The following is a 13,434-nucleotide window of genomic DNA, read 5'->3' on the forward strand; positions in this document are numbered from 1 at the left end:
AAGCATTTCAGAAAGTGAGGCACAACCTCGGCAATATACACTGTTGTTGTTCACATGTTAAAGGTGCTCCTGGGACTCCAGTCTGAGGTGCAGTGCTCCTGGGACCCCAGCCTGAAGCGCACTGCTCCTGGGACCCCAGCCTGAAGAGCACTGCTCCTGGGACTCCAGCCTTAAGTGCAATGCTCCTGGGACTCCAGCCTGAAGCGCAGTGCTCCTGAGACCCCAGCCTGAAGTGTAGTGCTCCTGGGACCCCAGCCTGAAGTGCAGTGCTCCTGGGACCCCAGCCTGAAGCGCAGTGCTCCTGGGACTCCAGCCTGAAGTGCAATGCTCCTGGGACCCCAGCCTGAAGAGCACTGCTCCTGGGACCCCAGCCTGAAGCGCACTGCTCCTGGGACCCCAGCCTGAAGCGCACTGCTCCTGGGACTCCAGCCTGAAGTGCAGTGCTCCTGGGACCCCAGCCTGAAGTGCAATGCTCCTGGGACCCCAGCCTGAAGTGCAGTGCTCCTGGGACCCCAGCCTGAAGTGCACTGCTCCTGGGACCCCAGCCTGAAGCGCAGTGCTCCTGGGACTCCAGCCTGAAGTGCAGTGCTCCTGGGACCCCAGCCTGAAGCACACTGCTTATGAACTAAGAATGCCTGGTATTTGATTAAATAGATGTCTGGGTTACATCCTATCCAGAGATTAATTATGAACAATGATTTATGGAGCCTCGGAAGGAAGGGCAAGAAGCAAGCCTGTGCCACACACCTGCAGGAAGCAAGCCTGTGCTGCACACCTGCATTAACTCAGGCCAGCTGCTGGAACCCAGGCCAGCTAGTGTTGGTCATGTCTGGTAAATCAGAGGAGACACACAGTCACCGGTCACGTCAGGATAATGATCTTGTCGGCGTTTCTATCCACACTACCTAAATTGGGTAAATGCATGGTAACACAGTGGCTGCTTCCCACACACCACCAAATACAGCGTCCTCAGGCCACCTGAAGCTGAGTTGGTCACCTATGAACTTTGGCAGACACACTACTGTTCCGTGCCTGGGTCATATATACTCTTCCATTGCTACTTATACTAAAACAACAGATAATAAAACTGTTGACGGTTCTGGGTTCTGCTCTGGCTCAGCCTTGAACAGGAAACCAACTCTCCACGTTTAAACAGAAATGAAACTATCTGTCCACGCCAGAGCATCTAAGTCAGAAGCCTAGTGACTGACACAATGGTCAGAGAAGGTGCCCGCCATGCTTCCTTTATTCAAGGCCAACAACAGGCTCCAGGGCCATGGGAGCCCTTGGCTGCTTCTGGGTGCAGGAGAGGACGCTTCCGAGTGGGCAGGCCTAGCGAGCAGGGCAGAGTGGCCAGCCATGTCTCTATTCGATGTCCACAGGCTCCACCGCCATGAGTGCACTGAGCTGCTTCTGGGCGCAGGACAGGAACAGCTCCAGGCTGGACAGGCTGCGTTGGCGGGTGACTTGATCCAGCTGTTGATGTTTAGAAAGAGGAGAGAGAAAGAGAAAAAACAGCTTCAGTTGGGAGAAAGCCAATGTGGTGCCAGTGAAACACACCAGGATGAGCTTTCTGTGACAAAGGACTTGAAGCCCAGTGGGGCTTCCAACCATCTGCCTGCATCGTCAGTGCTGCTGGCCTGTAATCCAGGCTCAGAGGGTGACACTGGACTCTCGTAGCTCACTGACATCTGCAGTTACTGGAGAAGCTGTATGTAGAATACCACCACGATTTCAGAACTGTGAGTACAAACATGCTGGTTCTTAAAAAGTAGATCAGAGACCCTATCAATACCAGAGATGCGCAGAACAGAGAGTCAGCCACTCACACCATGCTTGGAGCCAGGAGGAAAACGGAATGCAGTGAGTCCTCCAGGACAGCAGAACTGCTGGGGTAGAGAGGACTATGTAAAACAGCTGGGTGGTGGGGGGGTGGTGGTGGTGGTGGTAGGAATGGAGGGGATGGAAGGGGTAGAGTGGTGGTGGTGGAGAGGGTGGAGGGAGTGGGGGGCTGGGGGTGTGGGGGTGTGGAGGGTGTGGGGGTGGTGTTGGAGGGTGTGGGGAGTGGGGGTGTGGAGGGTGTGGGGAGTGGGGGTGTGGAGGGGGTGGGGAGTGGGGGTGGTGATGGTGGAGATGGAGGGGGTGGTGGTGGTGGTGTGGAGGGGGTGTTGGATGGGGAAGGGGGGATGGAGGGGGTGGAGGTGGTGTTGGAGGGGGTGGGGGATGAGGGGATGGAGGGGGTGGAGGGGTAGGGGTGGTGTTGGAGGGGGTGGTGGTGGAGGGGGTGGAGAGGGGGTGGTGGTGGAGGGGGTGGCTCATAGTCAGGGTTAAGAGCAGGTGCTGCTTGTTCAGAGGACTAGAGTTTTGTCCCCAGCACCCACACAAAGGCTCGCAACTGCCCGTAACCCCAGTTTCAGGGCACCTGATGCCCTCCCTGGGTTCTGAGAGTACCCACACACTTCTGCTGTACCACACAGACACAAGCATAAATGAAAGTAAAATCAATCTTTAAAAAGCATCCGACAATGTTGAAAACTGCATGGCCTATTCTCTCTGTTAAGAGGTTGTAAATTCGGGTTATTTTAACAGATCAATAGCAACTCATGCAGTGAGCAAACGAGGCTCAGCAGAGACAGGTACCTGGGTGGTCTATATGAGGACTTTGTGGATGATGAAGATGATGGTGCTAAAGATGCAGAAAGAAAGAGGCTAGAGGTGAGGACCAGGGCCCACAGTGGAGCCTCCACAGTGCCTCTGAGTCCATGTGAGAACTGTCCATTAAACTGCACTTCAACAATCCACTGAAATCTGGGATGACTGAAAACTGGGAGACAAAACTTTGAAAGTATCCAAGAGTCAGCTGACAGCAAATGTAACTTAACAAACAGCTGTGTGAGCTGGTGAGCGGGGCTGGACAAGACGCCCTTCCATTCTGGGACCCGGGTTTTCCTCGGTGTATAGCAGAGGGTCCTGCTCATCTTTCCCGCAAACCCTTTTCTCTTCTTGCTTTGTCTTATGATACCTCTGGATAGATATAAAAACAAACATTCCTTCTGCTCATAGGATTAGAAACGAAAGAACCCATCAAGTTTTCGTCCCAGGTGAGCACACACCACACACGCTGGCTGCCTTGAGGAAGATTGTGTCTGGGAGTGTGGGGCACTTGTCAACTTTCCTGAGGTTGACTGAACTGATCACCACAGAAGACCAGTAAGTGTCATGGCATCTACTGGGGTGACTGATGTGGAGTGAATTCCAGGAGTGACAGGAGGTCCAGCCTCGCCCAGAAGACGAGATGCTGAAAAGCCATTTTAATATGTACAGGGCGCGCATACATGTATACGTGTATGTGCAGCCCCCCACTCTCTCTCGTCTCTTTGTTTTGTTGTCTCTGAAACTTAAAACCCAAGTGTTCATGACTCAGATGAGACATTGTTCACAACTATCCCGGGCAGGTTCAGTGTGTGGGATTTCACATGCTTACAGATGTGACCAAATGGCTTTCCAGACTGTGTACCGGGTCATCCGTCCCCGCACCGTCCTTCTAAGTGGCTGCATAGGTCCCACTAGGTATTTACAGTTCAGTGCATCTAACAGGCATTTTATTTCTCTACCACAGGCAAGCCTATGGTGGGTTTCCTCTGTTGATGTGCAAGGCTCAGACTGTGTGGGTGACGCTACCTGTGGGCAGGTGGCCCTGGGCGCTATAGAGAGCAGGCTGAGCAGGTGGCCCTGGGCGCTATAGAGAGCAGGCTGAGCAGGTGGCCCTGGGCAATATAGAGCGCAGGCTGAGCAGGTGGCCCTGGGTGCTATAGAGAGCAGGCTGAGCAGGTGGCCCTGGGTGCTATAGAGAGCAGGCTAAGCAGGTGGTCCCAGGCGCTATAGAGCGCAGGTTGAGCAGGTGGTCCTGGGTGATATAGAGAGCAGGTTGAGCAGGTGGCCGTGGGTGCTATAGAGAGTAGGCTGAGCAGGTGGCCCTGGGCGCTATAGAGCACAGGTTGAGCAGGTGGTCCTGGGCGATATAGAGCGCAGGCTGAGCAGGTGGCCCTGGGCGCTATAGAGAGCAGGCTGAGCAGGTGGTCCCGGGCGCTATAGAGAGCAGGCTGAGCAGGTGGTCCCGGGCGCTATAGAGAGCAGGCTGAGCAGGTGGTCCTGGGCGATATAGAGCGCAGGCTGAGCAGGTGGCCCTGGGCGCTATAGAGAGCAGGCTGAGCAGGTGGCCCTGGGCGCTATAGAGAGCAGGCTGAGCAGGTGGTCCCGGGCACTATAGAGAGCAGGCTGAGCAGGTGGTCCTGGGCGCTATAGAGAGCAGGCTGAGCAGGTGGCCCTGGGCGCTATAGAGAGCAGGCTGAGCAGGTGGTCCTGGGTGCTATAGAGAGCAGGCTGAGCAGGTGGCCCTGGGCGCTATAGAGAGCAGGCTGAGCAGGTGGTCCTGGGCGCTATAGAGCACAGGTTGAGCAGGTGGTTCTGGGCGATATAGAGAGCAGGCTGAGCAGGTGGCCCTGGGCACTATAGAGAGCAGGCTGAGCAGGTGGTCCTGGGCGCTATAGAGAGCAGGCTGAGCAGGTGGTCCTAGGTGCTATAGAGAGCAGACTGAGCAGGTGGCCCTGGGCGCTATAGAGAGCAAGCTGAGCAGGTGGCCCTGGGCGCTATAGAGAGCAGGCTGAGCAGGTGGCCCTGGGCACTATAGAGAGCAGGCTGAGCAGGTGGTCCTAGGTGCTATAGAGAGCAGACTGAGCAGGTGGTCTTGGATGCTACTGAGAGCAGGCTGAGCAGGTGGCCCTGGGCGCTGCTGAGAGCAGGCTGAGCAGGTGGCCCTGGGCACTATAGAGAGCAGGCTGAGCAGGTGGTCCTAGGTGCTATAGAGAGCAGACTGAGCAGGTGGTCTTGGGTGCTACTGAGAGCAGGCTGAGCAGGTGGCCCTGGGCGCTGCTGAGAGCAGGCTGAGCCGGCCAGTACGCAGCGGTCCTCTGTAGCCTCTGCATCAGCTCCTGCCCCAGGCCCTGCCCTCACTCCCCTCAGGTAGAGACTATGATGTGAAGCTCAAAGCTGAAATAAACCGCTTTTTAAGCACAGAACAGAGACCCTAACAAAGTCACACACTGAGTATAGCTGGCCGATGCTCAGGCCTTAGCCATGGCCTCCTAGCACACGTGTCTAACGGTTCTCCACTGTCCACTCTTTTCCTGGCCTTGGTTGTCTCCACACCAAGTCCCACTCTCCTAAGACCCTTCACGCACGGTCTCCGTAAAGGAGGGATAACTGTAGACAGGTGCAACAACGGTGACACTTAAAGAGACCAGGGGGGTCTCACAGGAATTTTCCAGAGAGCACAAGACAAGCACAACTCAGGAGTGTACTGTTCTCAGACATAAACAGGGACAGACAAGTCCTCCCTTCCCAGGTGGCGCGGAGGTGGCTTCAGCCACTGTGGCGCATGCCTGTCATCCCAGCACTGGAGAGTTAGTGGCAAGAGCACAAGGAACTCAAGGACAGCCTTAGCCTTGTGATGAGTTTGAGGCATTTGGGCATCTGCCACAAAAGGAAAAAAACAACAAATAACAACAACAAAACAAGAAAAAAAAACCTTCCTGAAAAACCTAAAGCTTCAACCAGGAGCTCCAACTACAACAAGTCTGCTGTGCCTTCACAGGTGTCCCGTAAAATTAGCATTTGAGGAGTAAGGAACCCCCTGCTGCCTAAACTGGCACTCACTAGTGCAAACCTCCCCAGCTGGGATGGGGCCTTAGGTGGATGGGTTCACACAGCACAGCACTGGGCCCCTAAATGCAAACACTGCCGCCTCTGTATGTCACCGAGACACAACACAGAGGGGGTTGGCAGCTGGGAGAAGATGCATGACAGACTGGCAGCTGTCAAGAGAAACCACCAGAGGCCTGGGTTACAGGATTCCCTGGTGCCTGCTGGGAGAAACTGGTTCTGACATCTTGGCTTTGAGCTTCATGTCTCTTTTTGTGTGTTGTAAATTTAAGCAGGTGGGGCCCGTGTGTCACCAGAGCTTCTCGCCCTGTGTCCTATGGGGCCCGTGTGTCACAGGAGCTTCTCGTCCTGTGTCCTATGGGGCCCGTGTGTCACCGGAGCCTATTGCCCTGTGTCCTATGGGGCCTGTGTGTCACAGGAGCTTCTCGCCCTGTGTCCTATGGGGCCTGTGTGTCACAGGAGCTTCTCGTCCTGTGTCCTATGGGGCCTGTGTGTCACAGGAGCTTCTCGCCCTGTGTCCTATGGGGCCTGTGTGTCACAGGAGCTTCTCGTCCTGTGTCCTATGGGGCCTGTGTGTCACAGGAGCTTCTCGCCCTGTGTCCTATGGGGCCTGTGTGTCACAGGAGCTTCTCGTCCTGTGTCCTATGGGGCCCGTGTGTCACAGGAGCTTCTCGTCCTGTGTCCTATGGGGCCCGTGTGTCACAGGAGCTTCTCGCCCTGTGTCCTATGGGGCCCGTGTGTCACAGGAGCTTCTCGCCCTGTGTCCTATGGGGCCCGTGTGTCACAGGAGCTTCTCGTCCTGTGTCCTATGGGGCCCGTGTGTCTCAGGAGCTTCTCGTCCTGTGTCCTATGGGGCCCGTGTGTCTCAGGAGCTTCTCGTCCTGTGTCCTATGGGGCCCGTGTGTCACAGGAGCTTCTCGCCCTGTGTCCTATGGGGCCCGTGTGTCACAGGAGCTTCTCGTCCTGTGTCCTATGGGGCCCGTGTGTCACAGGAGCTTCTCGTCCTGTGTCCTATGGGGCCCGTGTGTCACAGGAGCTTCTCGCCCTGTGTCCTCTGGGGCCTGTGTGTCACAGGAGCTTCTCGCCCTGTGTCCTATGGGGCCTCTGAGTCATGGCAGCTTTTTGTCCTGTGGCCTATCCAGCTTTGTGAAGTAATGCATTCTGTTTTTACAAAGGGGCTTTCTGTTGAGTTTAGGAAATGCAAATTTTAAAATGGGGCTATTACTTTTGTGTGTGTGTGTTGGTATTAGCACACAGCAGCACAGGTTTCATTACGGCATTTTTCAAACATAAATTGTTGACACTCTTGTTGACCTGCCAACAGTTCATACTGTGCTTCATTACCCACCTCCCCCCACTTCCTGGTCTCCTTTTTGGTCCTATGGCCTACCCCCACAGACACACACACACACACACACACACACACACACACACACACACACACTCGAACCTTAACTGTTAGGCTGAGTACATGTGGTACTTTCCTTTCTCAGCCTGAGTTACTTTGCTTCTTATAACAATTGCCAGAGCAATCCATTTATCCTGGAAATGTCACTTCACAGCTTAATAAAATTCTATTGTGTACGCACACCACATTTCATCATCCATCTTTCAACAGATACCTAGGCGGATCCTATTTCCTCACTGCTGTGAGGCGCGCAGAAATAAACAAGGATGCCCAAACATTTCTGTGGAGGATGCAGAGTCCTTCGGTGTGTGTCTGGTGTGACGTACGTGGGCCATGTGTTAGTTATTTTAAAGAATTTTTTCTAACTCCTCCTCCAACCATGTGATGGCCCTTCTGACGACAGTGAGATAAGGGGCCAAAGTGTTCCATGTGCATCTATGCCGAGGTCAGGATGCTGGGCAGTTCTAAAGCCCGCGGTGTTCTATCTATTCTGGCACCAAGCCCTCGCCTGCAGCACAACTGGCAAGCATCTTCTCCCATGTTCTCGACGCCATCTGTTCTCACCTCTCATAGCCTCCTTCCTGTGTGAGCTGGTAAACCTCACGCACTCAACCTGCAGAATCTTGAGGTGATTTCATGTGCTCTCAGAATTCTACTCACAAAGTTCTGCCCGTGTCGATGACTTCAAGTGTCCTTCCTATGCTTTCCTCTGGCAGTTCTAGCATTTGAGAATTTAAATTAAGGTCTCTGATCCAATTTGAGCTGATTTTTGTGCAGAGACATGGATTTCACTTCACTCTGCAACTTGACGTTCATTTTGGTCAACACCACTTGTAAAATAAACTGTGCAACCTCACGGCCAGCCCATGTGCTAGTGCATGTTCACCCTCACAGCCAGCCCATGTGCTAGTGCATGCTCACCCTCACAGCCAGCCCATGTGCTAGTGCATGTTCACCCTCACGGCCAGCCCATGTGCTAGTGCATGTTCACCCTCACGGCCAGCCCATGTGCTAGTGCATGTTCACCCTCACAGCCAGCCCATGTGCTAGTGCATGTTCACCCTCACGGCCAGCCCATGTGCTAGTGCATGTTCACCCTCAAGGCCAGCCCATGTGCTAATGGCATGTTCACCCTCACAGCCAGCCCATGTGCTAGTGCATGTTCACCCTCACAGCCAGCCCATGTGCTAGTGCATGTTCACCCTCACAGCCAGCCCATGTGCTAGTGCATGCTCACCCTCACAGCCAGGCCATGTGTTATGGCATGTTCGTAGGTAGGCAGAACTGTGAGTTTGAAGCCATGTGCTGTGTGTGGTGTGTCTGGCAACACTCTATATACATAGTAATGCTCTAGCTATGCCATATGAATTTTAAGAATTTCTTTCTAGTTTTGTGAAGACGCTATTGGGATTTTGGGAGGACCACTGTATCTGTGCACTACTTTTGGTGATATACTATTTTATGACATGAATTCTTCCATCCAGAAGCAGGTGTTTCCACGGTCTGCTGTCTTCTTCAAATTCTTAATGTCTTAAACTTTTTACTGTAGAGGCTTTTCATTTTCTTAGTTAGGTTTATTCCTGTGTACTTTATCCAATGTTCCTCTTAAATATTAATACTTATTCTTTGGGTATGTTTTGATGAGACAGGTTCCACAGAGGCCCATTCTTGAAGTACCTGCTCCGCGGCCAGAGAGACACTGAAAGCTCTGCATGGCAACACAACATCCCACCCTGACTTAAGACCACCACCAACTTTCAAATGCAGCACGCACGCACGCACGCACGCACGCACGCACACACACACACATCCACCCACTCGTAAGAACCTGGACTTTTTCGTACCCATCCACAAAGGCTGATAACTGTGAGGACAGCGAACCCTTTTGTGGTGGTTTGTGCTGTGGTGCTTCCACACTTCTGGAAGGACACTGCCACCTTTCCTGTCCCACTTCCCTGTGCTGCTTCTCCTGCCCAGGGTCGGAAAACCATCGCGCTTTGTCTGTAACACGTCCTGATGCTATTCTGGAGGTTCCCCGGCCCCACATTACTATGCTCGTGTCTTCTGTGAGGAGTTTCTTAAAAGGATTTTTCTATTTTTAGATAAGTCTGACATGAAAGTCCACATTATGAATAAAGCTGAAGGTCAGAAACAGAGCTGTCTCTGGGAAGGAATCCATGCCATTACCATAATCATGTTGATGGAGACTTTCTGAGTCGGCTTCAGGGAAATTAGTGTCACATGAAATACATGTTTGGAATAAATCAGACTCTGAAGGATTCAGCAGTCTGGGAAGTGGTTTGACCCGAGTCAATGCCAGCTGCCTCAACCTTGAACTTCAGAGCTGTGGGTCTGGCCTTTTCACGGGAACATTCACAGGCCACACCTACGCTCCACGATGCCCTCCCGCAGCCCACACTTCCCCACAGAAAGCAGTGGTGCGACCTTCTTGGGCATTCCAGACAGACTACAGATGCTCATGGGGGTAAATCAGAAGTGGGTACCGAGGCTGAAATGCACTCGCCACACCTGAAGCCCTGTTGTTGTGTTTTACGATGTCTTAGGATCAAAACCTCTCTGTTCTTGAATCATCTAAAGTTACTTCTACATTTAAGCAGTCTGCCCTTTAATCTCAAACTACCAGAGAGCCAACAGAAGTGTAAGCTCTCACTTTTGTTTCTCCCTAAATCAGTGGGGATACCCTGTGACCTCTACATGCATGCACACACCTCAGTCCTGACTCTACATGCAAGCACACACCTCAGTCCTGACTCTACATGCAAGCACACACCTCAGTCCTGACTCTACATGCAAGCACACACCTCAGCACACGGTCCTGACTCTACATGGATGCACACACCTCAGCACACGGTCCTGACTCTACATGCAAGCACACACCTCAGCACATGGTCCTGACTCTACATGCAAGCACATACCTCAGCACACGGTCCTGACTCTACATGCATGCACACACCTCATCACATGGTCCTGACTCTACATGCATGCACACACCTCAGCACACGGTCCTGACTCTACATGCAAGCACACACCTCAGCACACGGTCCTGACTCTACATGCATGCACACACCTCAGTCCTGACTCTACATGCATGCACACACCTCAGCACATGGTCCTGACTCTACATGCAAGCACACACCTCAGCACACGGTCCTGACTCTACATGCAAGCACACACCTCAGCACACGGTCCTGACTCTACATGCAAGCACACACCTCAGCACACGGTCCTGACTCTACATGCATGCACACACCTCAGCACATGGTCCTGACTCTACATGCAAGCACACACCTCAGCACACGGTCCTGACTTTACATGCAAGCACACACCTCAGCACACCCCTGGCAACCGTATGAGGGGAGCAATTGAGGCTTAGAGAGGTGGTGACTTGCCTCAGTGGGAGAGCTAGGACTTAACACCAGGTGTGTGATACCCAAACCCATTCTCCAAGCGCAGATAAGAGCTTCGGTTATGACTGGGGGCCTTGGCACAGGGTCTATATTGCTATAAATACACAGGGGTGCTTTACATTGCAATACCCAAGCACAAAAGCCTGTCGAGGCGCCAAGAACCTGGCAGATGCAATCATCCTCCCTTCACAGAAGATTCAGTAAGATTCAGAAATTAGCACACAAAGGAGCCCCTGAAAACACCCCAGAAATATTTAAAGATTCAGCTTACTAAATACACTGGGAGAAGAAACATTGCCTTAACTAGTCTGCAAATGTCAGCAGCTATAGAGAAAGAGTGTGTGCCTCCTCCTGTCCCGGTTCCTAACGCTCAAAGCTCTCAGGCTGACTGACACCTTGCAGAGCTCGGCCACCTGAAACCAACCGACACCTTGCAGTGCAAGGCCACTTAAGCCTGGGTGGCCTCTGCCCACTCACTGCTCTGTGGCCACCTCTGGTAGAGAGGCTGGGCGCCCCAGGAGCAGCGTGTGCGGGGAGCACACTTGCTTAGGGATTCTAATTACCCAGGACCCAAACCTGAACCCACAGTTTGATTAAAGCACTATTTAACTGAAGAGGAGTTCCTGTGAATAGGTTTCCCCCCTTTGAATCCTTCCTCATCTTCAAGGACTTAATACTGGATACATGATCACGGAAATCTGGTTACTGTAAAGTATACCGACCACCTGGACGTTTTAAACAGCTGATGCTCCCAGGGGGATGAAGGGAGGCAGCATCTCCCCTGCTGTCTCTCTTAGAGTCGCTGCTCCCTCCCACCTAGACCTGGGAAGGAAGGAAACAGTAACCGCCCCCACCACCTCCAGTGCTAGTGGAGAAGGTTTGCTTTCACTCTGAGCTAAACCCAAGTGATGCTGGAAAAGTGTAAATCAAACCAGACAGCACCTGCTCAGGCAGGGTTTATGTAGAAACGTCTAAGCCTTGGCAGCTCCCATCTTCTTCACCCACAGGCGTTAAGGGGATCCTAGAACAGTGCTCGTATCTCTGGTCATGGTCTATCCTAGTTTGCTTTCTATTGCACTGTGGCCAAAGGTGACCTGTGAGAAAAGGACTTTTACAGCTTGTACTTGTAGTCCATTATGGAGTGAAATAGGGCAGGACCTCAAGGCAGGAGCCTGGCGGCAGGAGCGGACGCACAGGCCACGGAGGGTGCTGCTTACCGGCAGGCTCAGCAAGGACCTTGTCTGGAGAGAGCACCTAGACTAAGGACCCTATCTGGAAAGAGCACCTAGACCAAGGACCCTGTCTAGAGAGAGCACCTAGACCAAGGACCCTGGCTAAAGAGAGCACCTAGACCAAGCACCCTGTCTGGGGAGAGTACCTAGACCAAGGACCCTGTCTGGAGAGAGCACCTAGACCAAGCACCCTGGCTAAAGAGAGTACCTAGATCAAGGACCCTGTCTGGAGAGAGCACCTAGACCAAGCACCCTGGCTAAAGAGAGTACCTAGACCAAGGACCCTGTCTGGAGAGAGCACCTAGACTAAGGACCCTGTTTGGAGAGAGCACCTAGACCAAGCACCCTGGCTAGAGAGAGTACCTAGACCAAGGATCCTGTCTGGGGAGAGTACCTAGACCAAGGACCCTGTCTGGAAAGAGCACCTAGACCAAGCACCCTGGCTAGAGAGAGTACCTAGACCAAGGACCCTGCCTGGAGAGAGCACCTAGACCAAGCACCATGGCTAGAGAGAGCACCTAGACCAAGCACCCTGGCTAGAGAGAGTACCTAGACCAAGCACCCTGTCTGGGGAGATTACCTAGACCAAGGACCCTGTCTGGAGAGAGTACCTAGACATAAGCACCCTGTCTAGAGTGAGTACCTAGAACAAGGACTCCAAACTCTCAAACCCTGCCTGGCTGCTGTGCCCCTCTGGATGCAGATTTCCAGATGTGCTCAAACTGCTCCTGGTGTTAGTCTCCATGATGAGGGAAATTTGAATGTTCCACGACACAGAAGCCCTTTTCCCAGAAGTGAAAGCTTAACTTATGTTTTATTTTATTTCTTAAAGGACTTTATTCATGGGTCTGTTTGTGCATACACATGTGTGCTTGTATGTGTGTGTGTGCTTGTATGTGTGCGTGTGTGTGTGTGTGCGTGTGTGTGTGTGTGTAGTTAACGATGCCTCTAAGCCACATGCTGAGGATGCTGGCATCCGAACACCAGCCCTCATGGCCGAGTAAATGGTGCTTGGAATTTGAGCCTTGGAATCCAAGAATCTGAGCCTTGGAAATTCAGCTTTTAGATCATGAACAGGAATGTAGGAACAGGTTCAACATGGATGCAACTAGAGTTTTGCTGAGCTGTAAAGTTTGTTGTGGGGGTTGAGGAACACTCATCAGAGCATCACTTCTGGTGATCCTGTCAGGGTCTGTGAGGGAGCCGGGTGTGCGGTCACACACCTGCAGGGTCAGCACTTGACAGGCTGAAGGCTGAGGCTCACCGAGGCCAGCATGGAGCACACCATGCGTTCCGGGACAGTCTGAGCTAGGAAGCGAGACACAGGGAGCAATGGTGCTTGCTTGCTAACGTTGATCATTCAAAGCAGAAACGGCAGTGTGGGGGACAGGATTTATGAACCTGAGCCTGCCGTAGACGCTCTCACACACGGCCACGCCTCCGATTTCAGCCACCTTCCTTCTTGTCAACTAAGCAAACTACTAGTTTGATTTTCATCCATCCCAAACAAGCTATAAAGACCATTCCTAAAAAACAAACCCAACAAAACCAGCCCTTCCTATGACTGAGTTCTCTGCCTATAAGACTTTGCACTTCTCTCTTGATATTTCCCGATGAGGAAGATACAAAAACAGCCTGGCAGTTG

At 52.7% G+C, this 13,434-nt stretch overlaps 1 protein-coding gene across 2 annotated transcripts in view; it reads right to left on the reverse strand.

Moving 5' to 3' along the window:
- Positions 1-1,228: 1,228 nt before the first annotated feature.
- The window catches only part of CCDC91 (coiled-coil domain containing 91), a 181,348-nt gene continuing 169,142 nt past the window's right edge, over positions 1,229-13,434 (reverse strand). For both annotated transcript variants that reach the window (XM_084766575.1, XM_084766576.1), the window contains one exon: positions 1,229-1,476. In XM_084766575.1, coding sequence (XP_084622701.1) covers positions 1,366-1,476 — 111 coding nt within the window. In that variant the 3' untranslated portion in view covers positions 1,229-1,365. The remainder of the gene's footprint in view (positions 1,477-13,434) is intronic.

The sequence above is a fragment of the Acomys minous genome (assembly GCF_964271855.1).
Source record: "Acomys minous genome assembly, chromosome: 17".
NCBI lineage: Eukaryota > Metazoa > Chordata > Mammalia > Rodentia > Muridae > Acomys > Acomys minous.